General features: G+C 42.2%; 1 protein-coding gene and 1 pseudogene across 2 annotated transcripts; one reads left to right on the top strand and one right to left on the bottom strand.

The window, feature by feature from the left end:
- Window positions 1-8: 8 nt before the first annotated feature.
- Window positions 9-22,030, bottom strand: LOC311135813 (plasminogen receptor (KT)-like; annotated as a pseudogene). Its single transcript has 5 exons — window positions 22,010-22,030; window positions 13,930-13,977; window positions 3,879-4,009; window positions 2,052-2,145; window positions 9-136 (listed from the first exon to the last, which is right to left on the bottom strand). The product of its transcript is annotated as a plasminogen receptor (KT)-like (transcript).
- LOC311135677 (programmed cell death 1 ligand 1-like) lies at window positions 21,390-26,021 on the top strand. The gene is made up of 6 exons (XM_084169700.1): window positions 21,390-21,463; window positions 22,503-22,562; window positions 22,804-23,154; window positions 23,446-23,724; window positions 24,370-24,483; window positions 25,622-26,021. The coding sequence occupies exons 2-6, from the start codon at window positions 22,508-22,510 to the stop codon at window positions 25,654-25,656; spliced, it is 834 nt and encodes a 277-aa protein (XP_084025826.1). The 5' UTR covers window positions 21,390-21,463; window positions 22,503-22,507; the 3' UTR covers window positions 25,657-26,021.
- Window positions 26,022-27,987: the final 1,966 nt, after the last annotated feature.

The raw sequence follows: 27,987 nt of genomic DNA, 5'->3' as shown, positions 1-27,987 counted from the left end.
TGTCGGTGTCATTTCTCAAAGTGGGAGCTCAGGGAGCTCTTGGCTCTTCTTGCCTTCTCAATGCTCGGGAAGTTGGCCACACCGTGTGGAAGGTCCAATCGGTCGTGCTCTGAGACCATTATGCTCTCTGCCTCATCTGGGGGGACACACACAGACGGGAAGTGACATCAATCAGAGAGCAAAGAAAACAAGCAGGCAAAGAAAAATAATACTTTATTTTCCATTTTTCTTTTAAGATCACGAAAATGTTGTATTTTGCTTTCAACCAAGATACTGATATTAAACTTCATATGTGGTGGTCTGGCCCGAGTATTGTTGAAATTACAGCTGCCTTATATTGTAGTAACTGAGTACAAGAATATTGTTTTCTCATGTTATATTTAGGCGGAGGCTGCGTTTCCGACGGTAACCGCCAGTTCCGCCCCCCTGGAACCCTTTTCTTTTCTTTTCTTTTATTGTCTTTTATTATTTTTTAGTCATTTAGCAGACGCTCTTATCCAGAGTGACTTACAGTTAGTGAGTGCATATATTTTTTTATTTTTTATTTTATTTTACTGGACCCCCGTGGGAAACGAACCCACAACCCTGGCGTTGCAAACGCCATGCTCTACCAACTGAGCTACATCCCTGCTGGCCATTCCCTCCCCTACCCTGGACGACACTGGGCCAATTGTGCGCCGCCCCATGGGTCTCCCGGTCACAGCCGGCTACGACAGAGCCTGGATTTGAACCAGGATCTCTAGTGGCACAGCTAGCACTGTGATGCAGTGCCTTAGACCACTGCGCCACTCAGAGCAAAACATCTGGATCACGTTCTGCATGATGTTTCTTTACCTCTACTTTACGCACACATTGTTGTGGTCACCCTCCCTTCACATTTCTCACTGTAAAGCGTGAATGACAATTCTTCAACTTTTACCGGTGAAACGTCCATGCAGCATCTGCATGCCAACCATTTGATCTCAATCAGTTTCATGGGAATATGCATTTAGTTAAGTACAGTGTTGTTTTGCATTATGTACAGTGAGCGAATTTTAGAGCAGATGGTGTTAACAAACTGTACCATACCTCTGTTTTGTTTCAATCAAAGCACATGTTTTGCCTAGAGTCGCGCGCTGTTGAGTTCTGCCCGCATGAGAGAAAAATGCGAGCATTCGCACAATCATCCTCAAATGTCATAAGAAATTAGGTGTTTTTTTTGTCTTACAGTTACGTTGTACTATGCTATTATATTCGGTTCAGTTATGTAGAATACAATCATTATGTGATCTTGCAGACATTGATTCAGCTTTGATCTAACTTTATTAAACAAGCACCATTCGCCAGAGTAACCTGTTCTCTGGGCAGCCGAACGAATTGAGCAGAGACTGTGCGTAAAGTAGAGAATCCCGAAAATGCGCAGAAGTTAAGGATTTTTAGCTCTCGGGAACAGGCTTCTAGAGAATTGAGAACGCAGCCACTCTGTTAAATGTATACGTTCAAATACGTTTGATGGCGGGTATGCCTAGCAAGGTTTCTAGTTGTCTGAACGAAAATCTAACTAAGTCGTTTTGCGAGAGGTGACACTTCAGGCAGTGACTTCAAAAGCAGCCAGATTGGAGATTGGTCAGGGAATACAAATATCTTTCGCCATACCTAATGACCATGGAACCCAAGCACTTCCCAGGCACAGCCTGTAATGTCAAAGCATGTTTGAGGTTTGACGTTTGACAGAGAGAAACAAATAAAAGCATGATTGATTCCTCTCTTGTCTCTTTCTGCTTGAGATGGTTTTAGTCTTCAAATTGGGGACATTTTAATCCCCATTTGTTCTAATCTTTTGGTGACATCACTATTAGACGTGATTGTGCGCTCAAATAGAAGGGACTAATACCCCTTTCACACTACTGAGCCAAGCCTAGCAGTACTGCGTTGGTCTGGTTATGCATCCAGCATAGTTTCTGGAACCGTGCTGGAAAGGACAATGTGAAAATCTAATATCAGAGTGTACACAGTACGTTTCAGGTCAGCTGTCAGCTGTCAGTACACTTGGTAAAGAGAGAAGTACATACCCCTCATGCGGTAGATAAGCGTTCCATACGCCATGTCCATCAAAGATGAGAGGTACGACAGGGACAAAGAGCTGGCTTCCTCTTCTTAATGGCACTGCAAGTGTGGGGGATAGAGGTACATTATACAGAGTCACAGAGATCAACTAACGCCTAAAACAATCATTCAAATGTTTGAAACTAAACCAATAAATACATTTTTGCAGGGGTGGGGCACACATTTAGCCTATATTATCAACATGGTCAAGGCTTATGTTGGCATCCAAAGACAGAGATCAACAAACACTTATAGCAATCATGATATGCTTAAAAACAATTTATATTATTTATTTATAATTAAATCACACTAACTAGCTTCACTGATAACATTATGAACGAGGGCGACATTGTATTTATCTCTATGGTGTGTTTTTTTGTTTTGATGAAGATGTCATCCTGTGACCAGAAACTACACCTGCAACCCTGCACATGTGACTATTAAACACTATGAATCTGGAACTACTGAATCATAACCTGCATGTGAATAACAGGTCATGAACTGCATGCACACATCACACCACTGTAAGTAAAACAGTGATTTGGCTTGAAAGGCCACCGCACTTCACATGAATCAGTTCACCTCTGACGCTTTAGATCCCTGAGCCTCTCTCGCACATAACAGGTAGGAAATACAGTCACTCAGCTGGGCAAGCGATGGCGTTTCAGAACATCAAACCATCTGTTAACGCTGAAGTCATTACAGCATAATAGTGGCATCATATTGTCATCAACAATATCAATGTAATTATATATGTCATGTTATGTTATGTTTATGACATGTTTATGACAGTATTGTGACATACAGTTCAAACAAAGTGTTGCCTCATCTTTTTGGTCCATCTCATTTTCATTAGTCTCTTTATTAACTAAACATTCATTTTGCAATGTTATAATTTTATTAAAACATTATCAATCATCTATCTCTAACTATTGAAGAACCCAGGCTTAATGTGAACTAAAATGATGTAGGCATAGCTTACTATGGAGAACCCACCCGATGGTGAGGCCTAGTTAACTCTATGGAGAACCCACCCGATGGTGAGGCCTAATTAACTCTCTGGAGAACCCACCCGATGGTGAGGCCTAGTTAACTCTATGGAGAACCCACCCGATGGTGAGGCCTAGTTAACTCTATGGAGAACCAACCCGATGGTGAGGCCTAGTTAACTCTATGGAGAACCCACCCGATGGTGAGGCCTAGTTAACTCTCTGGAGAACCCACCCGATGTTGAGGCCTAGTTAACTCTATGGAGAACCCACCCGATGTTGAGGCCTAGTTAATTCTATGGAGAACCCACCCGATGGTGGGCCTAGTTAACTCTATGGAGAACCCACCCGATGGTGAGGCCTAGTTAACTCTATGGAGAACCCACCAGATGGTGAGGCCTAGTTAACTCTATAGAGAACCCACCCGATGTTGAGGCCTAGTTAACTCTATGGAGAACCCACCAGATGGTGAGGCCTAGTTAACTCTATGGAGAACCCACCAGATGGTGAGGCCTTGTTAACTCTATAGAGAACCCACCCGATGTTGAGGCCTAGTTAACTCTATGGAGAACCCACCCGATGTTGAGGCCTAGTTAACTCTATGGAGAACCCACCAGATGGTGAGGCCTAGTTAACTCTATAGAGAACCCACCCGATGTTGAGGCCTAGTTAACTCTATGGAGAACCCACCAGATGGTGAGGCCTTGTTAACTCTATAGAGAACCCACCCGATGTTGAGGCCTAGTTAACTCTATGGAGAACCCACCAGATGTTGAGGCCTAGTTAACTCTATGGAGAACCCACCAGATGGTGAGGCCTAGTGCGGCCAGGCTGAAGAAGGTGCTGTAGTATTTGAGGAACTCCCTGGACCAGGCTATCTGCATGGCCATCTGCCTCTCTCTCATCTGGTTCTGCATTAGGGTCTGTCTCTCCATCTGGGCAGGGCAGGGCAGGAAGGACAGAAACATACTCAGTCAGAGCTCAGAGAACACATCCCAATATGCAAAACCGGTTGCGATGATGTTATTATGACATCTTTTATGACGTTATACTTAGTAAAAGGTTGTAAAAGGACGTTTTGTTGATGTTTTTTTAGCAACCAGAAAAATACGTATGTTTGGTTGTAATCTGGTTATCTGCTGCAAAACTTTGATCTCAAGGCACATACCCTATAAATGAATAGACTATAGCTAATGTACATCTCTTCGACACAATTCCCAGAATGTATTTGAAAACTGTTGTTTCAAGAGAGATGAGTGTGAAATGAACAAAAGGAACAAAGAGAGGTGGAGAAATGTGTATGAACACTGTGTCTCTACTGGTGCGACTGGGGTATCGTGGGACATCGTGCCTCCCTGACAATAGAAGTAAGAAGAGGGTGTTAGGTGGGGGTCAGAGAGAGAGAGAGGGGGGGGTGGGGGGTGTAGAGAGAGAGGCGAGGTATTGGTTGGGTTCAGAGAGCGGGAGGAGACATATTGATACTCTAGTGACGCAGGACTGGGAGAGTGGAGCGCGGAGCCTGTGGCCATCACACCCTGGCTTGGATTGAACTGTGAGTCGCTCACTGTAGTAATTATCATGGTCATGACAATTAAATGATGAGACTGTGAGATGGGACAATAAGACTAAGTGCATCTGTCCTTCAAGTTATGACAAAGCCTCAGACCTTCACAGTGGATGAGAAAAGGTTGCTATTTCAGCATCTGTCACCTCAGTGAATATTAAAACAGATTAAATACATTCTCTAAAAACGTCTGTAAATCTTACAGAGCCAGCCTATAAATGCATCCTTTGAAGGCAGTCAGACCCCTTTGATTCAGTGCTGAGACATACGCACTGATGACTGACCTAGCGCCGTCACACTCTTATTCCTAGGTGAACTCTTTGGCTGGTCAAGTAGGCTTTTTTCTACGCTGTTTCCCATTTACTGCAAAGACGTTCACCGTCCACCACGGCTGCTATTATCATTAGGAGAAGAGAAGAAAGAATGAATGCCGTTTTGTATGACAGCTCTTTATTTCCTAAAAGTCATGTCAAAAGATGACATTTGCTTTATGAAATATGTAGATAGATCGTAAGGCTAGCGGTTGATTGGGTTGGGAAAAATAAGATTCAAATGACATTCAAATATGGAAATATAAAAGGGACATAAATTATAGTGTGTCATGTGAGGATGATTTTCGTGACAATTATCTTAGGTCATTTGTGGCAATACATTAACTATTCTAACAGTAAGTGGCCGAAAACAGAAGGAGTGGGATACAACATCAAGACTATATAATGAATATACTGTATATAAATAATATATGCCATTTAGCAGACACTTTTATCCAAAGTGACAGAGTCATGCATGCATACATTTTACGTACAGTGGTCCCGGGAATCGAACACACTATATTGGCATTGCAAGCGCCATGCTCTACCAAGAGTACAAAGTACAATGTCATGTCTTGACTCCAGACAATTGAATGTAAATGGCATTCAATAAAAACATGAAAAGCTTTCATTTGAAGTCACATAAAAAAAAACGTAAATGTCAATGTACCTACAACTATAATTTGTGCAACTCTTCAAACAACTAAAATAAACACGCTGAAGGAAGTGTCTGGTGTTTCTGAAAGACAAGGGGTGGAGCCAGAATGATTGGCTCGTTTTGTGACCTGTTAGTCATCATTAGTCAATTGATTACACAAGCCATCATGTCACAAAAACTTTAAACCAATAAATACCTTTCACCACACCTGGTGCATTGTTGGGAGCTTAAGGAGAAGTGCTAAAATGTGGTGATTAGAGAAGATCACTTGGCTTTTCTTGGAGTACTACAACCTCTTTGGTATTAAAGCATCAGGCACTGTCTTGGCGTGTGGCTATTCAGTGACGCCTTAACATTAGCTTAAATAAATCACTGGGAAAACTTAAAAATCAAGAGCTATTGTTCTGTATTAGTGAGCTGAAAGAAATCACTGGGAAAACTTAAAAATCAAGAGCTATTGTTCTGTATTAGTGAGTGCAGAGTTCTCCTAAAGGTTTTTTAACAAGGTGGTGCTGAGTACGGCGGGAGGAGGTTTGACCCAGATATTTTTGCTTTATTAAACATATGTAACAGCCATTTCCTGCAATCTAGAGCAAAATTACCTTAAATGATAACAAATGGTAATATATATATTTATATATATATATATATATATATATTTTAAACTTAACTTGATTTTTTTTATAGTGGCACAGTCAGTCCACAAGGTGTCGCAGCGCCCTCTTTCCTTCTTTGGGGAGAACCCTGGAGTGTATATCCTGCAGATTGGGTTTAAATAGGACTACTATTTGTAATCGTTCAAATACTTGTGATCGTTTGCTTTAGCCTACCTGTAGTGCCAGATGGGCGGGGTTTGCACTTTTGGGACTATTCTACTGGTTCCATTGCACCAAGCAAGCTCAATTAAGCACAGATAAAGTATTATTTGAGACCAGGTCTGATATACTGCTCTTCAAGATACTGAGGAGGTTGGTGGGGCCATGGGGGTTCTATATTATCCACATTCTCAAGGGTGATGAAGGCACATGACCAATCAACCGTGAAAGCCATTGTGTCCTCAGGGAGCTGGGATAAGCATCATGTCTTCCCTGAGTGCCATTAACTCCATTAACTGAGTGCTGTTAACTCAGAGAGTTGCTGCTCCATATATATTTTTAAAGATGTTAACATGAATGGAGCATGGAGGTGATGGTGTTGTGACATGAGAGGGAGGGAGGGAAGGAGGGAGGGAGGGAGAGAGCTCATTGGTGGATCTGTCCCAAATACATCACCTCCCCCGTCCATTCAGGAGGCCTCTCACTGGGCCAGGTCACACTGGGGGAGGTGAAGAGTAATCCAGTGGTAGTGTCCCAAATGTCATCTTATTCCCTATATAGTGCACTACTTTTAATCAGGGTCCATAGGGCTCTGGTCAAAAGTAGTGCACTCGTTAGGGAATAGTGTTCCATTTGGGACGCATCCAGTGTCTTTGGTCGGGTTGAGGCATAGAGGACGGCAGGACTCCCACCTACGCTGCTATTTCTCTGATAACCATCAGACAGCTAGGGAATTCTCATCTGCAGTAATTTCAATGGGTCTGACACTTTAGACTGTATGACCACCAGACATCGATTTCAGCCTTTGCCACCAACGTCGCCGTGTCATCAGGAAGCAGAATTCTGTTCACAGAAAAAAATAGAAAACATCACAGATCCGTTGGAGAAAATGTGTGCAGTTAGGATATAAAGTATAGTGTCTTTTAAAGGCTTAGACATCCAGCGGAGTGTGTCATGTATTTTCATTAAGTCCTCGTAAGGTAGTGGCTCCACTTAACCGTTTATCTACCTCATAGAGTGCATAGGAGGTCACAAGAGCATTCTGGCAGATAGGAAAGATTCCTTCCAGTGTATACCACATTGGATAACATTGGTGTCTCTGACTAAGGCATTAGGCCAACGTCTGAATCTCTGCAGCTAAGGCATATCAAGACCCTTGGCCTTTGCCAACTCAGGCCTTAACCCCAAAGTCATGCTCAAATGGAGTCGGACGTCACCGAGAGACACAGTTCTTAAAGTCTGCTCTGACTCCTCAGGAAGGGGTGACAGGGGGGAGAGAGGTGGGCTGAGGAGAGTCGAGGGATGACGGAGGAGGAGTATGGAGGTGACAAAGGTGATAAAGTGTAATGTGCGCTGAATGCATGGAGGAAGTTCACTGACATTTCCTAAAGGCCGTGTGGAAGAATGTCCTTGACTGAGCAGTAAATCAAATGGAAAACTGACAATACAGGAGCCTCTCAAATAGTCAAAACCGGCCTCAACTAATGAGACAACTTTTATTTTAAGAGTGTGTTGAGTCTAGTTATGAGATCTAACTTTTGATTGCTATAAGGTTTTATAATCTCACATATTGTCATACGCAGGGAAACAATTTGAGCTTTGTGAAAAAGACTGTGGGGGGCGTCAATGACTTATTTTAAATGCCATAGCCTAATCAATACTCATCTATTCTATTTCACCTTCCTGAGAACATCAGGATCCACACCCCTATAATTTGTAGGCTATATTTTCTTCATATTTTGAAAGTGAATGAATTAAAAATGTCATAACTTTCAATCACGCACGATGTACCCATACAAACTGACCATCTCCATTTAATCATCAAGTCATAGACAATAACGTGAAACGTTTAAAGATTCCACTACAATGAGCAGTGACGTCGGTGAGCATGCAGTCCAATTCAGGCGAGCAGCGAGCAAACAGTCATTTACTTTGATTGATATGACTTGAAAAGAGACTCCTCCTCCGCCTGACGTGCAATCTGTTTGAAATCTTAATGCAGGAGAGAGGGAGAAATCATAGGCTTGATACACCAGCTATCCTTTTAAATGACCTGGTCGAATCCATCTGTTAACATCCCAAGTGTCAGATATTCATTTACATAGAGAAGAAGACGGTAACAGTAAAGTAATGTCGTTCTGTTTCTAGGCGATCCATTTTGTCCTCAAAATACCTTTAGATAGAATGTTTAATAGTAATAAATACCTTTAGATAGAATGTTTAATAGTAATAAAAAAATAGTAATAATCTACAGTCGTATTAATGTTACCACAGTGTTAGACGCATGATAACACAATGGTGTCGGTTAGAGATGTACCCACCACATTTTACAATGATGATGATGATGATGATGATGTGTGGCATATGGTAAATTGTGCATTACACATGACAAGCTTCTGAAGAACATGTGCTCTGTTGATGTACCCTGCTGTCACATCTCACAAGGACAGTTAAGAGGTGCCATACTGGTGGTCAACAAATGCCATAGAATACCTAAATTCTCACAAAAACCTGCAAGAAAAATATATATACACATATTTGGCTCAGTCTGTATCTGAGATACAAAAATAATCTTAAAGTACATGCATTTACCTCAGAGTCTGAGCAAATTGTGCATTACACATGACAAACTTATACAGAACATGTAGTCTCAGCTGTCATAAAGTCACAAAGACATACAGAATTACTGCATGTGATTCTATTTGGGATATGGGACGCTATATGTAATGACATGGTTAAAGATGCCATTCGTGTGGTAAACAACGTCATAGAATACCTGAATTCCCTCAAAAACCTGCAGGAAAAATATATATACACATATTTGGCTCAGTCTGAGTAATCCAAATGACCTTAACCAGAGGATGATGCTAAAGCCCCAAACTCAATCTGGAAAGCTGTGGGATCAATCAACCAATCATCATTAGTCATTATTTATTACATTTGCGGAGGTAAAAGTGGGGAGAAAGTGGGGGAAAACAGAACAATATTTTACAGTGTGCGTTAATAAGTCTGTCACCCCCTATGGGCTCTTGTCTGATAATGACATTGGTCTGCCACAACCACAGAACACAGATGCTGATTGCCTCACAGGCAAAAATAAATCAAAAACGTATTGGGCCACAAAATGGAGAAAAAAAAAAGCTTTTGGATAAAGCTTGTTGCAAAAAGCCACCCCTTTTTAACGATTCCAACTAAATCTGTTTTACACCATGCTTCGAATCGCCCCGAGCGGACGGAAGCACCTCACTCCATCTTCAAGACGGTGTTACTGTGTTACTGAGATATTTTAGAATCTAGGGGAAACTACTGAGCATCAATAAAATGTGTGTTACCCAGTGGGCAAGAATCGTTCAAATGACGTCTTTACAACCAGAAACCGGGCAAAACTGGTTTTGAAGACGTCATTGGTCATTTCAACCGTTGTAATGATGTTATAATGCTGTAATTTCAACAAGTTTTGCCCAGTTTTATACCTGAAACTTCTATCCTCTTCCTCTTCCAAGAAACAGAGATAATGGCCAAACATTGTATAGGTTTATATAGGAATCTTTGTTATGGCTTTTGCATTCATGCAGACAGGTATAATAACAGACCAGGGGTGTCACCGCTTTGGGCCTTAAACACTTTTCTAATGTCCAGAGGGGACAATCAGCGGTAAAACTGGTTGAGTACGTCAAATCCTTTACCTAATTAACACAATTTATAAAACTGATCATAAAATAGCCATAATTCCTATTTTAGGGAAGACTCATGTTGAGCCGATTGGAATGTAATCAGTCATTTTATAAAACTGCCTTCTTCTGACGCTGGTTAGGCTATATCTAGCCCTTGATCATGACTCTCAGTTCCATTACACATAAGAGTCATTGGACAAAGGAGTATTTTGTAGGTGGGAGTTTTGTTAAGAGCCGCAACGCTCTGTCTGAATATTGACATGCATCGCTTGCGGTACGGTTTTGGAAGAATATGGACCTTATCTTTCATATCGGCAAGAAATAAAAAAACTAAAGGTTAAATTGATACACACCTTTTATAGGGTTAGGGTTCCCATGCGGCCATATTTCCATGTTACAGTGCTTGTTTACGGAAACAGACTGAAGAGGGAACGCAACACCCTGCGACAACCCAACTCTCCGTGGGGTGAAACCCAACTCTCCGTGGGGTGGAAGAGGGAACGCAACACCCTGCTACAACCCAACTCTCCGTGGGGTGAAACCCAACTCTCCGTGGGGTGGAAGAGGGAACGCAACACCCTGCTACAACTCAACTCTCCGTGGGGTGAAACCCAACTCTCCGTGGGGTGAAACCCAACTCTCCGTGGGGTGGAAGAGGGAACGCAACACCCCGCGACAACCCAACTCTCCGTGGGGTGGAAGAGGGAACGCAACACCCTGCTACAACCCAACTCTCCGTGGGGTGAAACCCAACTCTCCGTGGGGTGAAACCCAACTCTCCGTGGGGTGAAACCCAACTCTCCGTGGGGTGAAACCCAACTCTCCGTGGGGTGAAAGAGGGAACGCAACACCCTGCTACAACTCAACTCTCCGTGGGGTGAAACCCAACTCTCCGTGGGGTGGAAGAGGGAACGCAACACCCTGCGACAACCCAACTCTCCGTGGGGTGGAAGAGGGAACGCAACACCCTGCGACAACCCAACTCTCCGTGGGGTGAAACCCAACTCTCCGTGGGGTGAAACCCAACTCTCCGTGGGGTGGAAGAGGGAACGCAACACCCTGCGACAACCCAACTCTCCGTGGGGTGAAACCCAACTCTCCGTGGGGTGAAACCCAACTCTCCGTGGGGTGGAAGAGGGAACGCAACACCCTGCGACAACCCAACTCTCCGTGGGGTGAAACCCAACTCTCCGTGGGGTGAAACCCAACTCTCCGTGGGGTGGAAGAGGGAACGCAACACCCTGCGACAACCCAACTCTCCGTGGGGTGGAAGAGGGAACGCAACACCCTGCTACAACTCAACTCTCCGTGGTGTGAAAGAGGTACGGGACTGTAGGTGTGAGTAAGGATGACAAAAGGCAGAGAATACCGTTAACAGGGAATTTATTCCTTCGCACGGTAAGTTTGGAGAAAAGGGGCTGGACGGAACCAAAGCAAAGAAAGTAAATATCAAAGCCCCCTCTCCTACCTTACCTGCCTACCCACTACTTAACTAGCACCACCTGGTGCACTAACCAAAATACAAGGGATGGTCCGCCCAGGTCTTTCCTAGTGTGCATAGACAGTCAACTTCTACGGGTAATGTATGCCCGCGGGCGTCTTGCCTAAGCACTCCCTAGGTGCCTTCCCCTTCCCCCCTTGGGAACAAATGAAACAAAATTGCACAAACTGGTTCACAACAAAACCTGAGAAAAAAATTAACTCAGGACATTAAAGAAACTCTCTGAGCCACAAATTAACACAAACCATCACAGCAACAACTACACAGTACATACCAAAATCTTAGCATACAACCAACATGCTGTAACTCTCAGCCATTTTGGTCCCCCCCCCCCCCTTTTCTGAGCAACTGGGGCTTATATAGCTTCAGGAGGAGTTGGTAATACTCCTGAGTGGCGCAGTGGTCTAAGGCACTGCATCGCAGTGCTAACTGTGCCACTAGAGATCCTGGTTTGAATCCAGGCTCTGTCGCAGCCGGCCACGACCGGGAGACTCATGGGCGGCGCACAATTGGCCCAGCGTCGTCCAGGGTAGGGGAGGGAATGGCCGGCAGGGATGTAGCTCAGTTGATAGAGCATGGCGTTTGCAACGCCAGGGTTGTGGGTTTGATTCCCACGGGGGGGGCAGTATAAAAAAATAATTACAAAAAATATGTATTCACTAACTGTAAGTCGCTCTGGATAAGAGCGTCTGCTAAATGACAAAAATGTAATTGGAGACAGCTGCATCCTGACGAGGGCGCGGGGTCAGCTCTCCAATCATCAATGTTCATCCAATCAATCAGCTGCTTGTTGGGGAATTTCAGGAACCCATTTCCTGAAATACCTACATGAAAATACACAAACCACAACCTACCATCACACCTCAATCACAACTCAGAGAGCTCAGTGCAGCAGGGTCCAGTGGGTTTAATGGTATCCCGGATGAGCCCCCATTAAACCTGTGCTAATTTGCTATCTGCGTCTCCGAACACCGTGTGTAAATGGAAGACATTCACCACAAACGTGTTGTCACTAAAAAATACTTTTGGCAGCACCTGTTAAAGCCCGTTAAAACAGCGTACAGTAACTGTGTATTTTCCATTTGTGAAATTATTTTGAGGTGATATGAAAGTAGAGGGGTTAATGTTTCTAGAACCGTATTGCAGTTGAGAATTTATTGACGTTTAGATGGAGTATTTGTCTGTTTTGTCTTCCAGAGCCACTTCTCCCTTTAAACAGAACTATCACGGCTCAGATGCAGACAGTTCGAATAACTGACTTTTATTATATGAACAGGGGGCAGGCAAAGGACAGGTCAAGGGCAGGCAGAGGTCAGTAGTCCAGGGCAGAGTCCGTAAGGTACAGAACGGCAGTCAGGGTCGGGTAGGCAGAATGATCAAAACCAGGAAAACTAGAAAAGAGGGCTCAAGAAAACAGGAGTACGAAAAACACGCTGGTAGGCTTGACGAGACGAACTGGCAACAGACAAACAGAGAACACAGGTATAAATGCACAGGGGATAATGGGGAAGATGGGTGACACAGATCAGGGTGTGACAAGAACATGTAAGGTTCTTGGACTAAGGAGTAATGTCAGGTTCCTTTAGTCCAATATTGTGCTAGGCTATACCAAAGCCCACCCAATGTTCTATCTATGACCCTGACACTGGAACCACAGTTATAATAGGCCTGCATATCAAGCTAAGTGTTTTTCAATTCATAAGCCTACATAATGGTAACTTCAATCATCTCTCAATCAATGAGAAGATTTAAAAAAGACAAGATGGCAATTTACACGTTGGATTACTTCATGGAGCAAAACATTTACTTATTTCAATAACGAAGCATTTTCTAAATTCAACGGAAGTTTTATGAGACTCCTGTTTCCACAAATCTGTCACGACTTCCTCCGAAGCTGCCTCCCCTCCTGGTTCCGGCAGGCTTCGGCGTTCGTCATCACCGGCCTTCTAGCCACTGCCGCTCCTCATCTCATCATTTCATTTGTCTTGTCAATTACACACACCTGGTTCATATTCCCCTCATTAGTACATGTTTAAGTGTTCCCTCTGCCCCCTTGTTCATTGTGAGGAGTAGTAGCTCGGTTGAGCTCTGTATTTTGTATTGCCGGGGTATTTTCCCTGTGTGCATGTTTGTTCCAGTGCGCCTGTTTTGCGCACTGGACTGGTTACACTGGATTACGGAATAAAATCTGTATACCGTGATTTACCCTCCAGCGCCTGACTCCTTCAAATCACGCATCACAAAATCGAGGACGAAGACAGTATCGCCAATTCTCTGTGCTACACAAAACTGTACCTAACCTGTAACTCCCAGTAAAATAGATACCTCTCACCTGGAGCTGTGCGTTGTGCAGCATAAACTCCTGCTGCTTCTTGAAGTTCTGTGCCCAGATTCACAAAACCTTCTTAAGAATAAATATATTCTTAACTGCCATTTTTTCCTTAACTATAGACTTATGATGAAAGGTAAGCAAAGTTGCTATTCCTCAAAGTTATTGGAAATGTTCTTAATTTTTTTCCTATGTTTCTTCCTAAGAAAAAAGTTAAGAATAAATTATTTAGACAGCATGAACCCCATAGTGCTGGTTTAGATAAGGACAGAAGCTATATGTTAGACTAGATACAGTATGATTAGATATTATGATATAATCAGTTCAAGGAGCATCCATTAGGGCCTTGAGTTTATCCTGGTCAGGAAAAACTCAGGTCCCTATTAAAGCCACAATGTATGACGTGTATACTAGTGGTGCGCGGGTCAGCTGTTTGTTCACCCGCCTGCAATTGCTAATAACCCATCCGCCGACTATATGTGATAAAGTGAAAATATGAGGCTTACACCCGGCCCTAACCCGCTAATATAGAAAATGCCTGTAGGCTACAGTCAGAGACGGCAGAACTATTTTTTTACAAGGGGTGCAGGATTTTTTTTGCCTGATTTAGATGTTTCTGCTTATAATCTCCGACATTTTGGTAGACTATTTCTTAGTCAACTTGTATATAATTAGATACATGTAGCTTCTCTTCTGTCATTATATATGTTGTCCTAGAAGACTAAATAAACCCTTGCTCACCAGAATAATGTCATACAGTGCATTCGGAAAGTATTCACACCCCTTGACCTTTTCCACCTTTTGTTATGTTACAACCTTATTCTAAAATTGATTAAACCGTTTTTTCCCTCATCAATCTACACACAATACCCCATAATGACAAAGCAAAAACAGGTTTTTAGAAATGTTTACTAATTTATTAAAAATAAAAAACTGAAATATCACATTTACGTAAGTATTCAGACCCTTTACTCAGTACTTTGTTGAAGCACCTTTGGCAGTGATTACAGCCTCGAGTCTTCTTGGGTATGATGCTACAAGCTTGGCACGCCTGTATTTGGGGAATTTCTCCCATTCTTCTCTGCAGATCCTCTCAAGTTCGATCATGTTGGATGGGGAGCATTGCTGCACAGCTATTTTCAGGTGTCTCCAGAGATGTTCGATCGGGTTCAAGTCCAGGCTCTGGCTGGGCCACTCAAGGACATTCAGAGACTTGTCACGAAGCCACTCCTGCGTTGTCTTGCCTGTGTGCTTATGGTCATTGTCCTGTTGGAAGGTGAACCTTCACCCCAGTCTGAGGTCCTGAGTGCTCTGGAGCAGGTTTTCATCAAGGATCTCTCTGTACTTTGCTCCGTTCATCTGTGCCTCGATCCTGACTAGTCTCCCAGTCCCTGATGCTGCCACCACAATGCTTCACCGTAGGGATGGTGCCAGGTTTCCTCCAGACGTGACGCTTGGCATTCAGGCCAAATAGTTTAATCTTGGTTTCATCAGACCAGAGAATCTTGTTTCTCATGGTCTGAGAGTCTTTAGGTGCCTTTTGGCAAACTCCAAGCGGGCTGTCATGTGCCTTTTACTGAGGAGTGGCTTCCGTCTGGCCACTCTATCATAAAGGCCTGATTGGTGAAATGCTGCAGAGATGGTTGTCCTTCTGGAAGGTTCTCCCATCTCAACAGAGGAACTCTAGAGCTCTGTCAGAGTTAACATCGGGTTCTTGGTCACCTCCCTGACCAAGGCCCTTCTTCCTCGATTGCTCAGTTTGGCCGGGCTGCCAGCTCTAGGAAGAGTCTTGGTGCTTCCAAACTTCTTCCATTTAAGAATGATGGAGGCCACTGTGTTCTTGGGGACCTTCAATGCTGCAGAAATGTTTTGGTACCCTTCCCCAGATCTGTGCCTCGACACAATCCTATCTCGGAGCTCTACGGACAATTCCTTCGACCTCATGGCTTGGTTTTTACTCTGACATGCACTGTCAACTGTGGGACCTTATATAGACAGGTGTGTGCATTTCCAAATCATTACCACAGGTGGACTCCAATCAAGTTGTAGAAATAACCCAAGGATGATCAATGGAAACAGGATGCACCTGAGCTCAATTTTGAGTCTCATAGCAAGGGGTCTGAATACTTATGTAAATAAGGTATTTCTGTTAACTTTAATAAATGTGAAAAAAAATCTAAAAACCTGTTTTCGCTTTATTGTTATGGGGTATTGTGTGTAGATTACTGAGGATTTTGTAATTATTTAATCCATTTTAGAATAAGGCTGTAACGTAACAAAATGTGGAAAAAGTGAATACTGTAAATCGATAGAATGAATGCTTCAATCTGTATTTGTATGGATTATGGATCCCCATTAGCTACTCTCGCTGGGTTCCAGCAAAATTAAGGCAGTTTATACTATTTTAAAAACATTACAATACATTCACAGATTTCACAACACACTGTGTGCCCTCAGGCCCCTACTCCACCACTACCACATATCTACAGTACAAAATCCATGCGTACGTGTGTGTATAGTGCGTATGTTATCGTGTGTGTATGCATGTGTCTTTGCCTATGTTTGTGTTGCTTCACAGTCTCTGCTATTCCATAAGGTGTATTTGTATCTGTTTTTTTAATCACATTTTACTTCTTGCATCAGTTACTTGATGTGGAATAGAGTTCCATGTGGTCATGGCTTTATGTAGTACTGTGCGCCTTCCATAGTCTGTTCTAGACTTGGGGACTGTGAAATGACCTAGTTGACATCGGTAAAGTTCTCTAAGGTCTCTGCTTCTTTCGCGGAGCAAAGACATTTAGGGACCAGTGAGAAAATGCTATAACTATAAAAAAAACTGAAAATACTTTCTGTGCAAAATTTCCAAATGACATCAGTTTGACCGGTTGTAAGGAAATAGAAAACTGTGAAAATGACCCAGCATGTTGCTGATAAGATTTCAGTTTGTCTTGAATGCATATTTTATGTGGTTGAAATACTATCAGCTTTTATGATGCTGATAAAGATAGCGCCTCTACAGACGGTATCTAACTAACTGCAAATTCTTATTCTCTCAAGATGCTGAAATAAATAAATCATATAAACACCTCTGGTTTTCATCCTCTCCTTCTAATCAGGGGCTAATTCAGACCTGGGACACCAGGTGAGTGCAATTAACTACCAGGTATAAATAAAAAACAGAAGTGTTTCGGCCCTCCAGGGCCGGAATTGAAGAACCCTGATCTAGATCAAATAGGGGAGAGGTGTTGTGCCGTGAGATGTTGCTTTATCAGTTTTTTGAAACCAGGTTAACTGTTCATTTGAGCAATATGAGATGGAACGAAGTTCCATGCAATAATCCCTCTACATAATACTGTACGCTTTCTTGAATTTGTTCTGGATTTGGGGACTGTGAAAAGACCCCTGGTGGCATGTCTGGTGGGGTAAGTGTGTGTGTGTCAGAGCTGTGAAAAGACCCCTGGTGGCATGTCTGGTGGGGTAAGTGTGTCAGAGCTGTGTGTAAGTTGACTACGCAAACAATTTGGAATTTTCAACACAATGTTTCTTATAAAAAGAAGAAGTGATGTAGTCCGTCTTTCCTCATCTCTTAGCCAAGAGAGACTGGCATGCATAGTATTTATATCAGCCCTCTGATTACAACGAAGAGCAAGACGTGCCGCTCTATTCTGGGCCAGCTAGGTCTTTCCTTGCAGCACTCGACCACACGACTGGACAATAATCAAGATAAGACTCAAACTCGGTCTTCGAGACCCCAAAACGTTTTGGTTTTTGCCCAAGAACTACACAGCTGATTCAAGTAATCAACTAATAATCAATATTTGATCAGTTGAATCAGCTGTGTAGTGTTACGGGCAAAAACCAAAACGTGCACCGAGTTTGGGAAACGCTGAGTTAGGCCCTAAAGCTTTCGCTGCTAGCTAGCTAAATGTCCATGAATGTTTCATGTTTCAACCTGTCCCCAAATTAATATAGTTGATTCAGAGTTCGTTTTGATGTTTCAACACGTCTCCCATGTGAGCCACACGTCTCCCGCCTCTTAGCTAAGTTACCACACAACCTAAGAGCCAGCTTCAAGAGATGTGTGAACCCCATCACAAGACACCCATTCCAACCCTCCTTCACCTGGCAGAGTGGCTCGAGTACGAGATGAGAGTGCAAGTAGATGGCACGCAGTTCAGTAGCGACCAAAGTAGGGACCACCCTAGCTCACGCCGAGATCAGTGTAAAGAAAATATCCTTCCACAAGACCATCACCATCCTCCATGGACACGAAACACCAAACAGCTCAGTGTACTCTCAAGGCTAAGTGCAAGAAGTGCGAGAAGAAGCATCTTGAGATTCTCTAGCCCGACTGCTACAAAGAACACTAGCATGAACTCTGAAGACCGCCTGCACAAAGGCGTCAACAGAGAGCATTTGCCTGGTGAGCTCCACCGCAGAGACCCTCTATGTTGATCGACCTTCCGGCAGCAGCAAGGTGCTGCTGAAGATGAGTCGAGTCATCTTGCGGAGCGGCAACAAGTCACTTGACACGTACGCCCTGTTGTACGACGGGTCGGAGCGCACTATACTTCTACATGACGCAGCAGAGCAGCTAGGCCTCCAAGGAAATCCTGAGGACTTGGCACTTCGTACGGTGCGTCAAGAAATCAGTTGTCCATGGAGCTTCTGTGTCATTCTCTGTGGCCCCTGTTACTCAACCAAACAGGTCCTTTGAAATCCACAGAGCCTTCACAGCTGAAGAGTTGGGCCTTGCACCGCACACCTACCCGGCCGAAGCCCTTAAGAAAATATATCGGCACCTCAAAGGCCTACCCCTTCAAACGCTGGATGAGGCGCAGCCGTTACTGCTCATCAGATCAGACTATCCCCATCTAATCACCCCGACGGAGCCATTGCCTTTGGGTCCCCCTGGCGGACCTGCCGCCGTCAAGACTCAGCTCGGATGGACCCTTCAAGGTCCTTCAAAGTTCCTGCAGCAAAGTCTTGCTCCACAACAGTGCCTTCATACATCCCTTGTCTCTCCGTCTGCAGAGCTCTTCAGCCATGGCAGTTGGATCCGTACAAGAGTGAGAAGCTCGTCACATGTTCCAGACAAGTTGCTCTATTGTTCTTTGTGCATCTATCATGTGTTTGGGTCCACATAGCCTGTTTAGTTGTTTACATGCAAATAGGCATATTTTTCCCATACTGTGCTATAGCCTAAGTTCTCCTCTTTTCTTTACAGAACCACAATTAGTATCAGAGAGAGTGGTATTGTATGTGTGTGTGTGTGGATCTTCATTAAACCTTGAACTGGAACTACTGCTTCCTCATGTTATTAACGGTGACCCTGTGGTGGTTGCTACCGACCTAAAATCCAGCACCTACGTTTTTTATCCCTTTTTATTGGTACTTCGAATTCATAAACAACCCATATTTTTCAATATTCTTAATTCATTCCTTACTTAGATTTGTGTCTATTGGGGTATATGTTGTGAAATTGTTAGATATTACTGCACTGTGGGAGCTAGAAGCACAAGCATTTAGCTACACCCGCAATAACATCTGCTAAACAGGTGTATGTGACGAATAAAATTTGATTTAATTTGAATTCGCCTTTGCACTCCTTCTAAACAAAGCAATTTTTTAAAACTTTGGCAAAGGGTAAAGTCTACAAAACTTATTCCACTCTCTTCGTAACAAATTTTAGTTTTGGGGGGAAAAAACTGTATTGAGATTAAATGTTTCATCAATGAGAAAATTATCAGAATCTCGGCCAAAATCCATCTCGTTCCATCTTCTCCCACTGCCGGCCACTGGGCTTCCTCTCACTACCAGTGAGTGGAAACGCCAAGCGGATGCTTCACATTTATACTTCCGTTGAAATATCTGTCTCATTGTTCTATCTGTGACAAGGCTTTATCATTGGGGTTTTTACAGAAATGTTTGGCGATCGACTAGGAATGCCTTGGCTATCGACCGGTTGGTGACCACTGCTCTAGAAAGTTCAATCTCGTGCTTCTCAATTCAAAGGGCTTCATTGGCATGGGAAACATGTTTACATTGCCAAAGCAAGCGAAATACATAATAAACAAAATTGAAATAAACAATACAAAATTAACAGTAAACATTACACTCACAAAAGTTCCAAAGGAATATACATTTCAGATATAATATCATGGCTATATACGATTTGCAAATAGCTTCTCTATGTGGGCTGATATTTCTGCACGCAGCTTAGAGGGAACATTGCCTATCATTCCTCATATTTAATGTCATTTTCATTGTGGACTTTTTCCAGTGACAGAAGCATGCAAGGGAGTTCCATAACTTCCATTTCAAATGTCCACTCGCGTAGCGCTCCAGACCCTATAACTGAGAATTATACGGTTATCCATTAGAACAGTCGACATTAGAATGCAGTTGACTTTAAATCACCCCTGAGCGAATTTATCTAAAGTCGTTTTCCAATGCTTTGTCGCCGTTATATCAGTTGTAGTGCATTAATATGTTTTATGGAAAAAGGGTGTCTCAATAATGACAATCTAAATAGCCTACCCACAACTGGTAAAGAATTGGGGGTGGGGGTGGGTGTGTGTGGGGGGGTGTGTTTGACAGAGAGGTTTGGAACTTTCTTTCTTATTGGTCTGTTAACTAATTTGTCGCCTGGTGTTGTCACAAGGCAGGCCAAAACTCTATCCCACCAAAACAGGCTGAAATGTCAAGTCTTTTCAAACGGCTCTTACACTAAAAGGGCATTATCATAATTTTCACAATTTCACAGTATTATTCCAACCTATATATAAAACACAGCAAAATCACGTTTTTGACTGCACTGGGCCTTTAATAAGTAACATATGGCAATGAACAAGGAAGTAGTCTGAGCTGTGGTGTTCCTTTACTGTAATGGATCTTTTGGCTCATTGCCTGAGACTATCATAATAGACTGCTAGGCTTGCCCCTTTACTGTAACTTCCTAGTCCTTTCTGGTAGAGTAAATTAAGGGTTAAACAACTTTCTTCTACCCTGCCAGTAAAAATTGTGTAATTTTGGGAGGATTCGATGATTTCCTCCTTTAGCCTACATTCGATATTACTAAACCCCTACAACTATTGTGCAAGATGAAAGGGGGATTGTAACCATAAATGACTCTTTGATTAATGTTATCATTATGGCCAGGACTATTTCTGACAAAGAAATCAACAACAACAAATTAAGAGATCTGTATAGACAGAGATCCTTTATCCAGATTCTACAACCGTACTCAATCTCAATCCCCCTTTTTTTTATCGGGAATTCTCCTGTCCCTAAATGATAATAGTGTTTATGTTTATAGTGATAATTTTGCATTGGACCATTTAGTTGTATTAGGTTATTCACCGTCTTTGTTCCCAGGTAAGTAAATGAGCGCATCTCACTATCAGGAAACTGCTAGGCTTTGAGGGGAAGATGTCGAGAATTACAGATCGAGAGGAAGTACCACACTACATAACAGAATATGTGACTGATGCGATGTGAGAGGGACTGTGAAAGAACAAGGAAGACTTCAGCAAAGGTAGTAGAAGACTGCATTTACTGAGTGCTTTAACTTCGTTTAGTTTATGTGCCAACGTTTTATGTATTTGTTTTAATCAATTTCTATTATTTTAAAGCTTGTATTTGCTTATCAGAAACTTAAACTTGATTATATATTGTGGAGACTAATAACGTTATGTTGAATTTACTTTAAGAAATTCCTTCTTTTTTTTATCCAATAAATAGATTTGTCTCTGCCAGGACATTGTGAGTTGACTTTTACTTAGAAAGCCTTTCCCCAATCCACTACTTGGGTTAAATAACTCAAATGCATTCACCATGGTTTACTATGCTGCGGTGATAAAACCCTCAGATGGGTGATTGATTTCCCTGCTTTCGATTTATTATTCTTATTGATTTAAAGTTGAATCTATGAAATCAGATATGAAATCAGATATGAAATCAGATATGAAATCAGATATGAAATCAGATATGAAATCAGAGCTGCACTGAACCTGGTGTTATTACTCCATTTATGTACAACCACTATTGTTGACCAGGTGTGTAAGAGAGAGCCTGTGTGTACATGATGCAGAATGGTACCCATGATCAGTGTTGGTATTTTTATTTTATTTTTTGTCATTAACAGATTATCCAGAGCAATTAGGGTTAAGTGCCTTGCTCAATGGCACATCCACAGATTTTTTATTTAGTCGGCTCGGGGATTCGAACCAGCAACTGGCCCAACGCTCTTAACCACTAGGCTACCTGCTGCCCTATAGGAAAGTAAAATGCTCTATTTGTGCCAATGCTGCTGACTCCTACCATTATGGTCTAATCACGAGATAAAGTTAGACTACACAGCAACAAATTAATACATATTCCTTCATTAATTTTCTCCGTTGCATCAGTTGCGGAAGCACCCGGTAACCAGCTCAAACCAGACTTATACAGTAGTTTTAGTGTGGCAATTTCTGTTCTATTTCAATGGACTGACTCATAAAAATAAAAATTTACTCATGACTCCACTTACAAAAGCTATTGGTTGCAAAATTTCAAAAATGTCATTCCTTCTCTAGGTCAAATGGAGCAGGCCTTTATTTTGGTTTTACACGTAGTCTTATGGCCAACTCTTGCAGGTATGTTATTGATTTTTGAAAGAACATTCACGATAATACAATAGACTCAAAGCCACATTCATATTTTTTATCCATTGTTTAGAGCACACTTTAGCCTGGTTATTTAAACTTCTGACTGACTGTAATTACAATTTGGATATCTGATTTTAATATGGATGATATTGCCAATGTTGCTAATGTATCTCTGATCTCTCTCCTCTTACTCCCCTCTCTCTCTCTCTCTCTCTCTCTCTCTACACAGCCATGTTCACAGTGGAGGTGGACAGTCTCTCACATGTGGCAGAGTTCCACGGTGATGTCACCATGGGCTGCAGGTTCCGACCTGGGGGCCGGGACCCGAACCTGTCAGTGATATGGCAACGGGTCTTGCCTCTTCCAGTTGTAGACGTGTACAAGCTGGAGAATGGACGGGAGGACCTTACTTCTCAGGATCTCCAGTACCACGGCAGGGCATGGTTGGTGTCGGAGGAGCTGACCAACGGCTGGGCCAAGCTACATGTGTCCAGGCTGAGGATCAACGACTCTGGGATTTACCAATGTCTTGTGGAAATGGGGGGAGCTGACTACAAACAGACCACTTTGACTGTCAGAGGTGAGTTAAAGCTCTGTCATTGCATTACTGTAGTTGTTATAAACAGTCAATCAATATTAGGTAATGAACTTGTCAGAAAAAATGGTGGTAACATTTTACTTTAAGTTTCTCTTATACGACACTGTAATTACACTGTATTAACATGTTGTTACATATGTACTTTAACCACATTATAATTACTGCATTGAATGCACTCACTAACTGTAAGTTGCTCTGGATAAGAGCGTCTGCTAAATGACTAAATTGTAAATGTAATAGAGTTTAATGTTTTTACTTTCATGTGTCCTTTAGCAACCTATAAGAGTATCATTAAAAGCATGAAGAGACGTGGGGGAGATGAGGTGGAGCTGGCCTGTGAGTCTGAGGGCTATCCTCTTGCCACTATCAACTGGAGAGACAGGAGTCTCAGGAAGATCAAATCCAACGACATTGCTGTTGAAACTCCAGACCAGCTTTTCCATGTCACCAGCAAGATAACGGTCAAATACTCTGAGAAAAACAACTATACATGTGCCTTTGTGGAGAAAGGTGAAGTTCCAAAGGGTCCATCAGCCAGGTTTGACATCCCAGGTATGAAGTGGATGAATTTCCCTGTTTGTTTACACCATTTGAAGGGCATCTACATAAGGGCTTCATAACACATTCATAACTCATACATAACACATTTATAAGAAATACTGATACCCTACAAATGAGACTGTGTGACATTATAACACAAGGTCTATTTAATCTCTGAATGGAAAGTGTGGGTTGGAGTGCGTAGATGTGTTGTTGATAAAAGGTGCTTTAAAACGGGTGCTTTCCTCAATGAGCATGGTGCTAAAGCGTAGGTGCCGGGGTGATGTTTTCCCTTCCATTCAATGAATCACATTGTAGGAGTCATAATTTAATGTGGAAAAAACATGTAGGAGTCATAATTCAATGTGGGAAAAACATGGCCTTTGAAGATGGCTACAAGAAAGTGCATAAGTCTTTACATGAAGATCAAATGTTTGTCAGAACTTCTACCAATCACTGTTGCTTGGTGGTGGTGGTGTTTTTAGCTTTACGACTTTGAGGAAATTCTCTTCACACCCTTTTATCTGGTGGAATATTGTTTTCTTTCCTAAATGTTTTTTAAGTTTTGAAATGTTAACTAAGAACATAGGCAGTATTATATACAGTTTATGATGCAAAATAAAATGGTTTCACTCTCCCTATCTTTTTTACTCACAGATGAAATACCTGTGATTGAGAGTAAACCTAACACCCTTTCAATTGCATTGGGCACAACATTGATGGTGGCTATGATCATTGCAGTTACCATCTTCGTGTATCGCAGACATAAAGGTAACACACACTTAACTGTTCTTCAGTTCTTAATTGATTTTCACAAATGTTTAGTTTCCACTGTTTCATGTTGCCGGTGATAGACAGCCTAGAGAGGAAGTATGTACTTTATCCTCTAAAGGTGTAGCTGATGTTGAAGCCAGAATGATCTCATACAAAGTTAGTATGAGACAGGATTTTATTTGGGGAATCTCATGACAATGACTCTGCATGTGAGCATGAGTGTGCATGTGAGCATGAGTGTGCGCTTTCTAAACTGCCACGTGTGGAAACACCCCCACAGACACCAAGTTTGTTTTTGTGTCAGGGGGATTTCACATGTTGTAAATCATAATAATAAATTACATTGGTAAAGCACTTTTCATTAAACAGGAATAATCTCAAAGTGCATAAAATAAAGTAAAAAAATAAAAAATGTTTATAAAACTAAACAAATATATCTAACCATATCATGAAAGCAACAATCAAAGTCTAGGTGTAATGGCAGCCAGCCGATAGAGTTGAGTCTTAAGGCCTGCTTTAAAAGTCCCGACAGTCTGTTATAGACCTAGTCATTTCTTATTTTTAGAAAAGTCCCCCCATCACAGGAGGTTGGTGGTACCTTTATTGTGGAGGACGGGCTTGTGGTAAGGAACAATCAAAATGGGATCCTTGGGACGTCCCAACTCTGACGTCACCACATTTAAGTTTACATTTTAAATGGTTAAGGTAAGGGTTAAGGCAGGGTTACCCAACCCTCTCCTTGGGCCCCCCCAGACTTTTCACATTTTTGTTTTAACCCTAAACTGACACACCTGATTAAATTAGGATCCCAGATAACACTAATCCTCGTTGTAATGGCTGGAATGGAATAGTATGGTATCAAATACATGGTTACTATTATTATGAGCCATCCTTTCCCTCAGCAGCCTCCTATGGTTTATACTTACAGTATTACTGCAATAGCATTTTGAGAAGTCATTGTGTTAAAAACAAAAGTGCTAGAAAAAGGAAAGTCCCAAAATACATTTGACAGTAAGTGTTAGACAGTTTCAAATGATGTTACTATTTTCTAACAATAACATTAATAGGTTCAGCAGAACATCTCATGGAACATTCTGACTGTAAACTGTAACCTGCTTTTATGTTCTGTTCACAGGGAGGCCCAGGGTTTCCAGGACCCCCAAGTACTAACACCCTCCTGGGCTCAGCAGAGACGTGTCCTCTGACCTGGACCCCTTTCGGCAGCGCCAACTGGTCCTGGTGATAGACTGTCTGTGACTGTCACTGAGATGGAGACTGTAAACTCTTGCCAGGAGAGGACTGAAAACACAAAAGGCTCATGCACACAAGGACACTCACATTGACTCTGTCAACAAAAAGTTTAATCATGCTACATTTTCTGTTAACTAAATGTGATGCATCCGGTTGGCGTTTCCACTCACTACCAAATATGGTAATGAGAGGGAGCCCAGTGGCCGGCAGTGGGAGAAGATGGAATGAGATGGATTTTGGCCGACATTCTGCTAATTTTCTCATTAATAAAACATTTGATCTCCAGACAGTTTGCTGTTTCCAAAACCATAATCTGTAACAAACAGAGTGGACTGCGTTTAGTAGACTTTACCCTTTGCCAAAGTTTCAAAAAATGGCGTTGTTTAGGAGTGCAAGGGCGAATTGAGCACTTCACAGAGTAGGCGTTCCCTAATGAAAATATGCAAATACATGCTAGAATGCGCCAATAGGATCTCACTAGCTCGCTCTTGGCACTGCCCACCTCCTTGCTTGTTCTGCCCACTATGATTAATTTGCTCCCATTGGAAACGACAGGCTGTGGTCGATCTTGGGTTAGTTATAAACATCTTTGTCTAGGCATTCTCATAATTTTTAAAAATTTACATTTTAGTCATTTAGCAGACGCTCTTATCCAGAGCGACTTACAGTTAGTGAGTGCATACATTTTTTGTAAAAAAATTTTTTATACTATTTTTCATACCCCCGTGGGAATCGAACCCACAACCCTGGCGTTGCAAATGCCATGCTCTACCAACTGAGTTACATCCCTGCCGGCCATTTCCTCCCCTACCCTAGACAACGCTGGGCAAATTGTGTGCCGCCCCATGGGTCTCCCGGTCACGGCCGGCTACGACAGAGCCTGGATTCGAACCAGGATCTCTAGTGGCACAGCTAGCACTGCGATGCAGTGCCTTAGACCACTCATAATGTCACCAAAAAGCATTGCTCCTCCTTCACTAGAACTAGAATGGTCCAACTACAGAAGTTATTATGTCAGGTGCATTAAAGATGCACTATGCAGAAATCGCTCTGCCATTCCTGGTTGCAAAAATTCTAATAGTTCGCCTAATTTCAGATTATGTGACAAAAGAAGCACTCACTGTATAGATAATCATTGTACCATCTAAACAGCTGTGAAATATATTTTCCATAACCAAAAATATTGTATATTCAGCTGTACGAAGCCGGTGTACAAAACCAAAAGTAAAAGACTCAAAAACAAAACTTCAGAACGGTAAGCATAGAAATAGCACACTTAGAATAGATCTACCACTTCTCAGACTTGCTTTCAACGGGAATGAAAGCTCTATAACTCCCATTTCTACATATTGTAGCTTTAAGTGATACTCTGTTTTATGTTATTTACTTGATGTCTTTGTTTCATACAACTTATCGGAAGACTTTTGGTCCCTCTGAAGGCCTGAGTCCTATACTGTAGTCACGGTTCGCCATTGCGTTTACTTATATTATGTAATATTATGTAATTATGTAATACAGAGATAATAACATGTTTATACAGAGCTGTCCGACTTTGGGGGTTGTTATTGAAAAACCAGTTCCCTTCCATGCTTACCATGAAACCCCAGAAGGCAAATGAGTTATTCCAGCCACAGTTGAAGTATCGCTCATATTAACGCAGTTCTTTACTGTACTTCAGAAATGTGATACTGGTTGATACTCATTATGAGTCGAACCATTTGATGACTAAGACCTTGTGACCCCACAGTTTCACTTTCTGTCTCAGTCACATGGAACTCTACAGTGAGACCATTGCACAATTTCCTAGAAAACAAAACTGTATGTAGATAGAAAAAACAGCGATGCTGATGGGAAATGCTGATGATGTTAAAGAAATATCTCAGTCATCAAATTGAAACTCAGTCATCAACTCTGGTCTTTTTTCTAATTCACATAATATAAGATATGCTCACTAATACATTGTAAAACATGTGCCATGATGATTGTTTGCTATTCGTGACAGTCTATACCCCTCAAAATCAAATCTGGCCAATTCCACAGCTTCTTTTCATTATTCCCCTCTAATCAGGGATTGATTTAGACAAAGATGATGGATATACTGACAAGATACATGTCTCTCTGCCCTATCCTTTCTTTGGATTGGTGGATACATCTCATTATTGTCGTCCTTTTTTGAATATTCGATGAGGGTTGTTGTCATCCGCCTGTAATCAATGGAGAGAGATGCTATGCTACTAGCCTCATGCCATG

This window comes from Coregonus lavaretus (assembly GCF_964263955.1).
Source record: "Coregonus lavaretus genome assembly, chromosome: 10".
Taxonomy (NCBI): domain Eukaryota; kingdom Metazoa; phylum Chordata; class Actinopteri; order Salmoniformes; family Salmonidae; genus Coregonus; species Coregonus lavaretus.
The sequence above is the reverse complement of the archived record's forward strand: the minus strand, read 5'-3'. Positions and strand labels throughout refer to the sequence as shown.

Excerpts from the sequence above, each read along its gene's own strand:
- LOC311135677 (XM_084169700.1), top strand. The coding sequence starts at position 22,508 with ATGGAGCAGGCCTTTATTTTGGTTTTACACGTAGTCTTATGGCCAACT. Across the intron at positions 22,563-22,803 it reads CTTATGGCCAACTCTTGCAG|CCATGTTCACAGTGGAGGTG; the intron begins GTATGTTATTGA and ends CTCTCTACACAG. Across the intron at positions 23,725-24,369 it reads AGCCAGGTTTGACATCCCAG|ATGAAATACCTGTGATTGAG; the intron begins GTATGAAGTGGA and ends TTTTACTCACAG.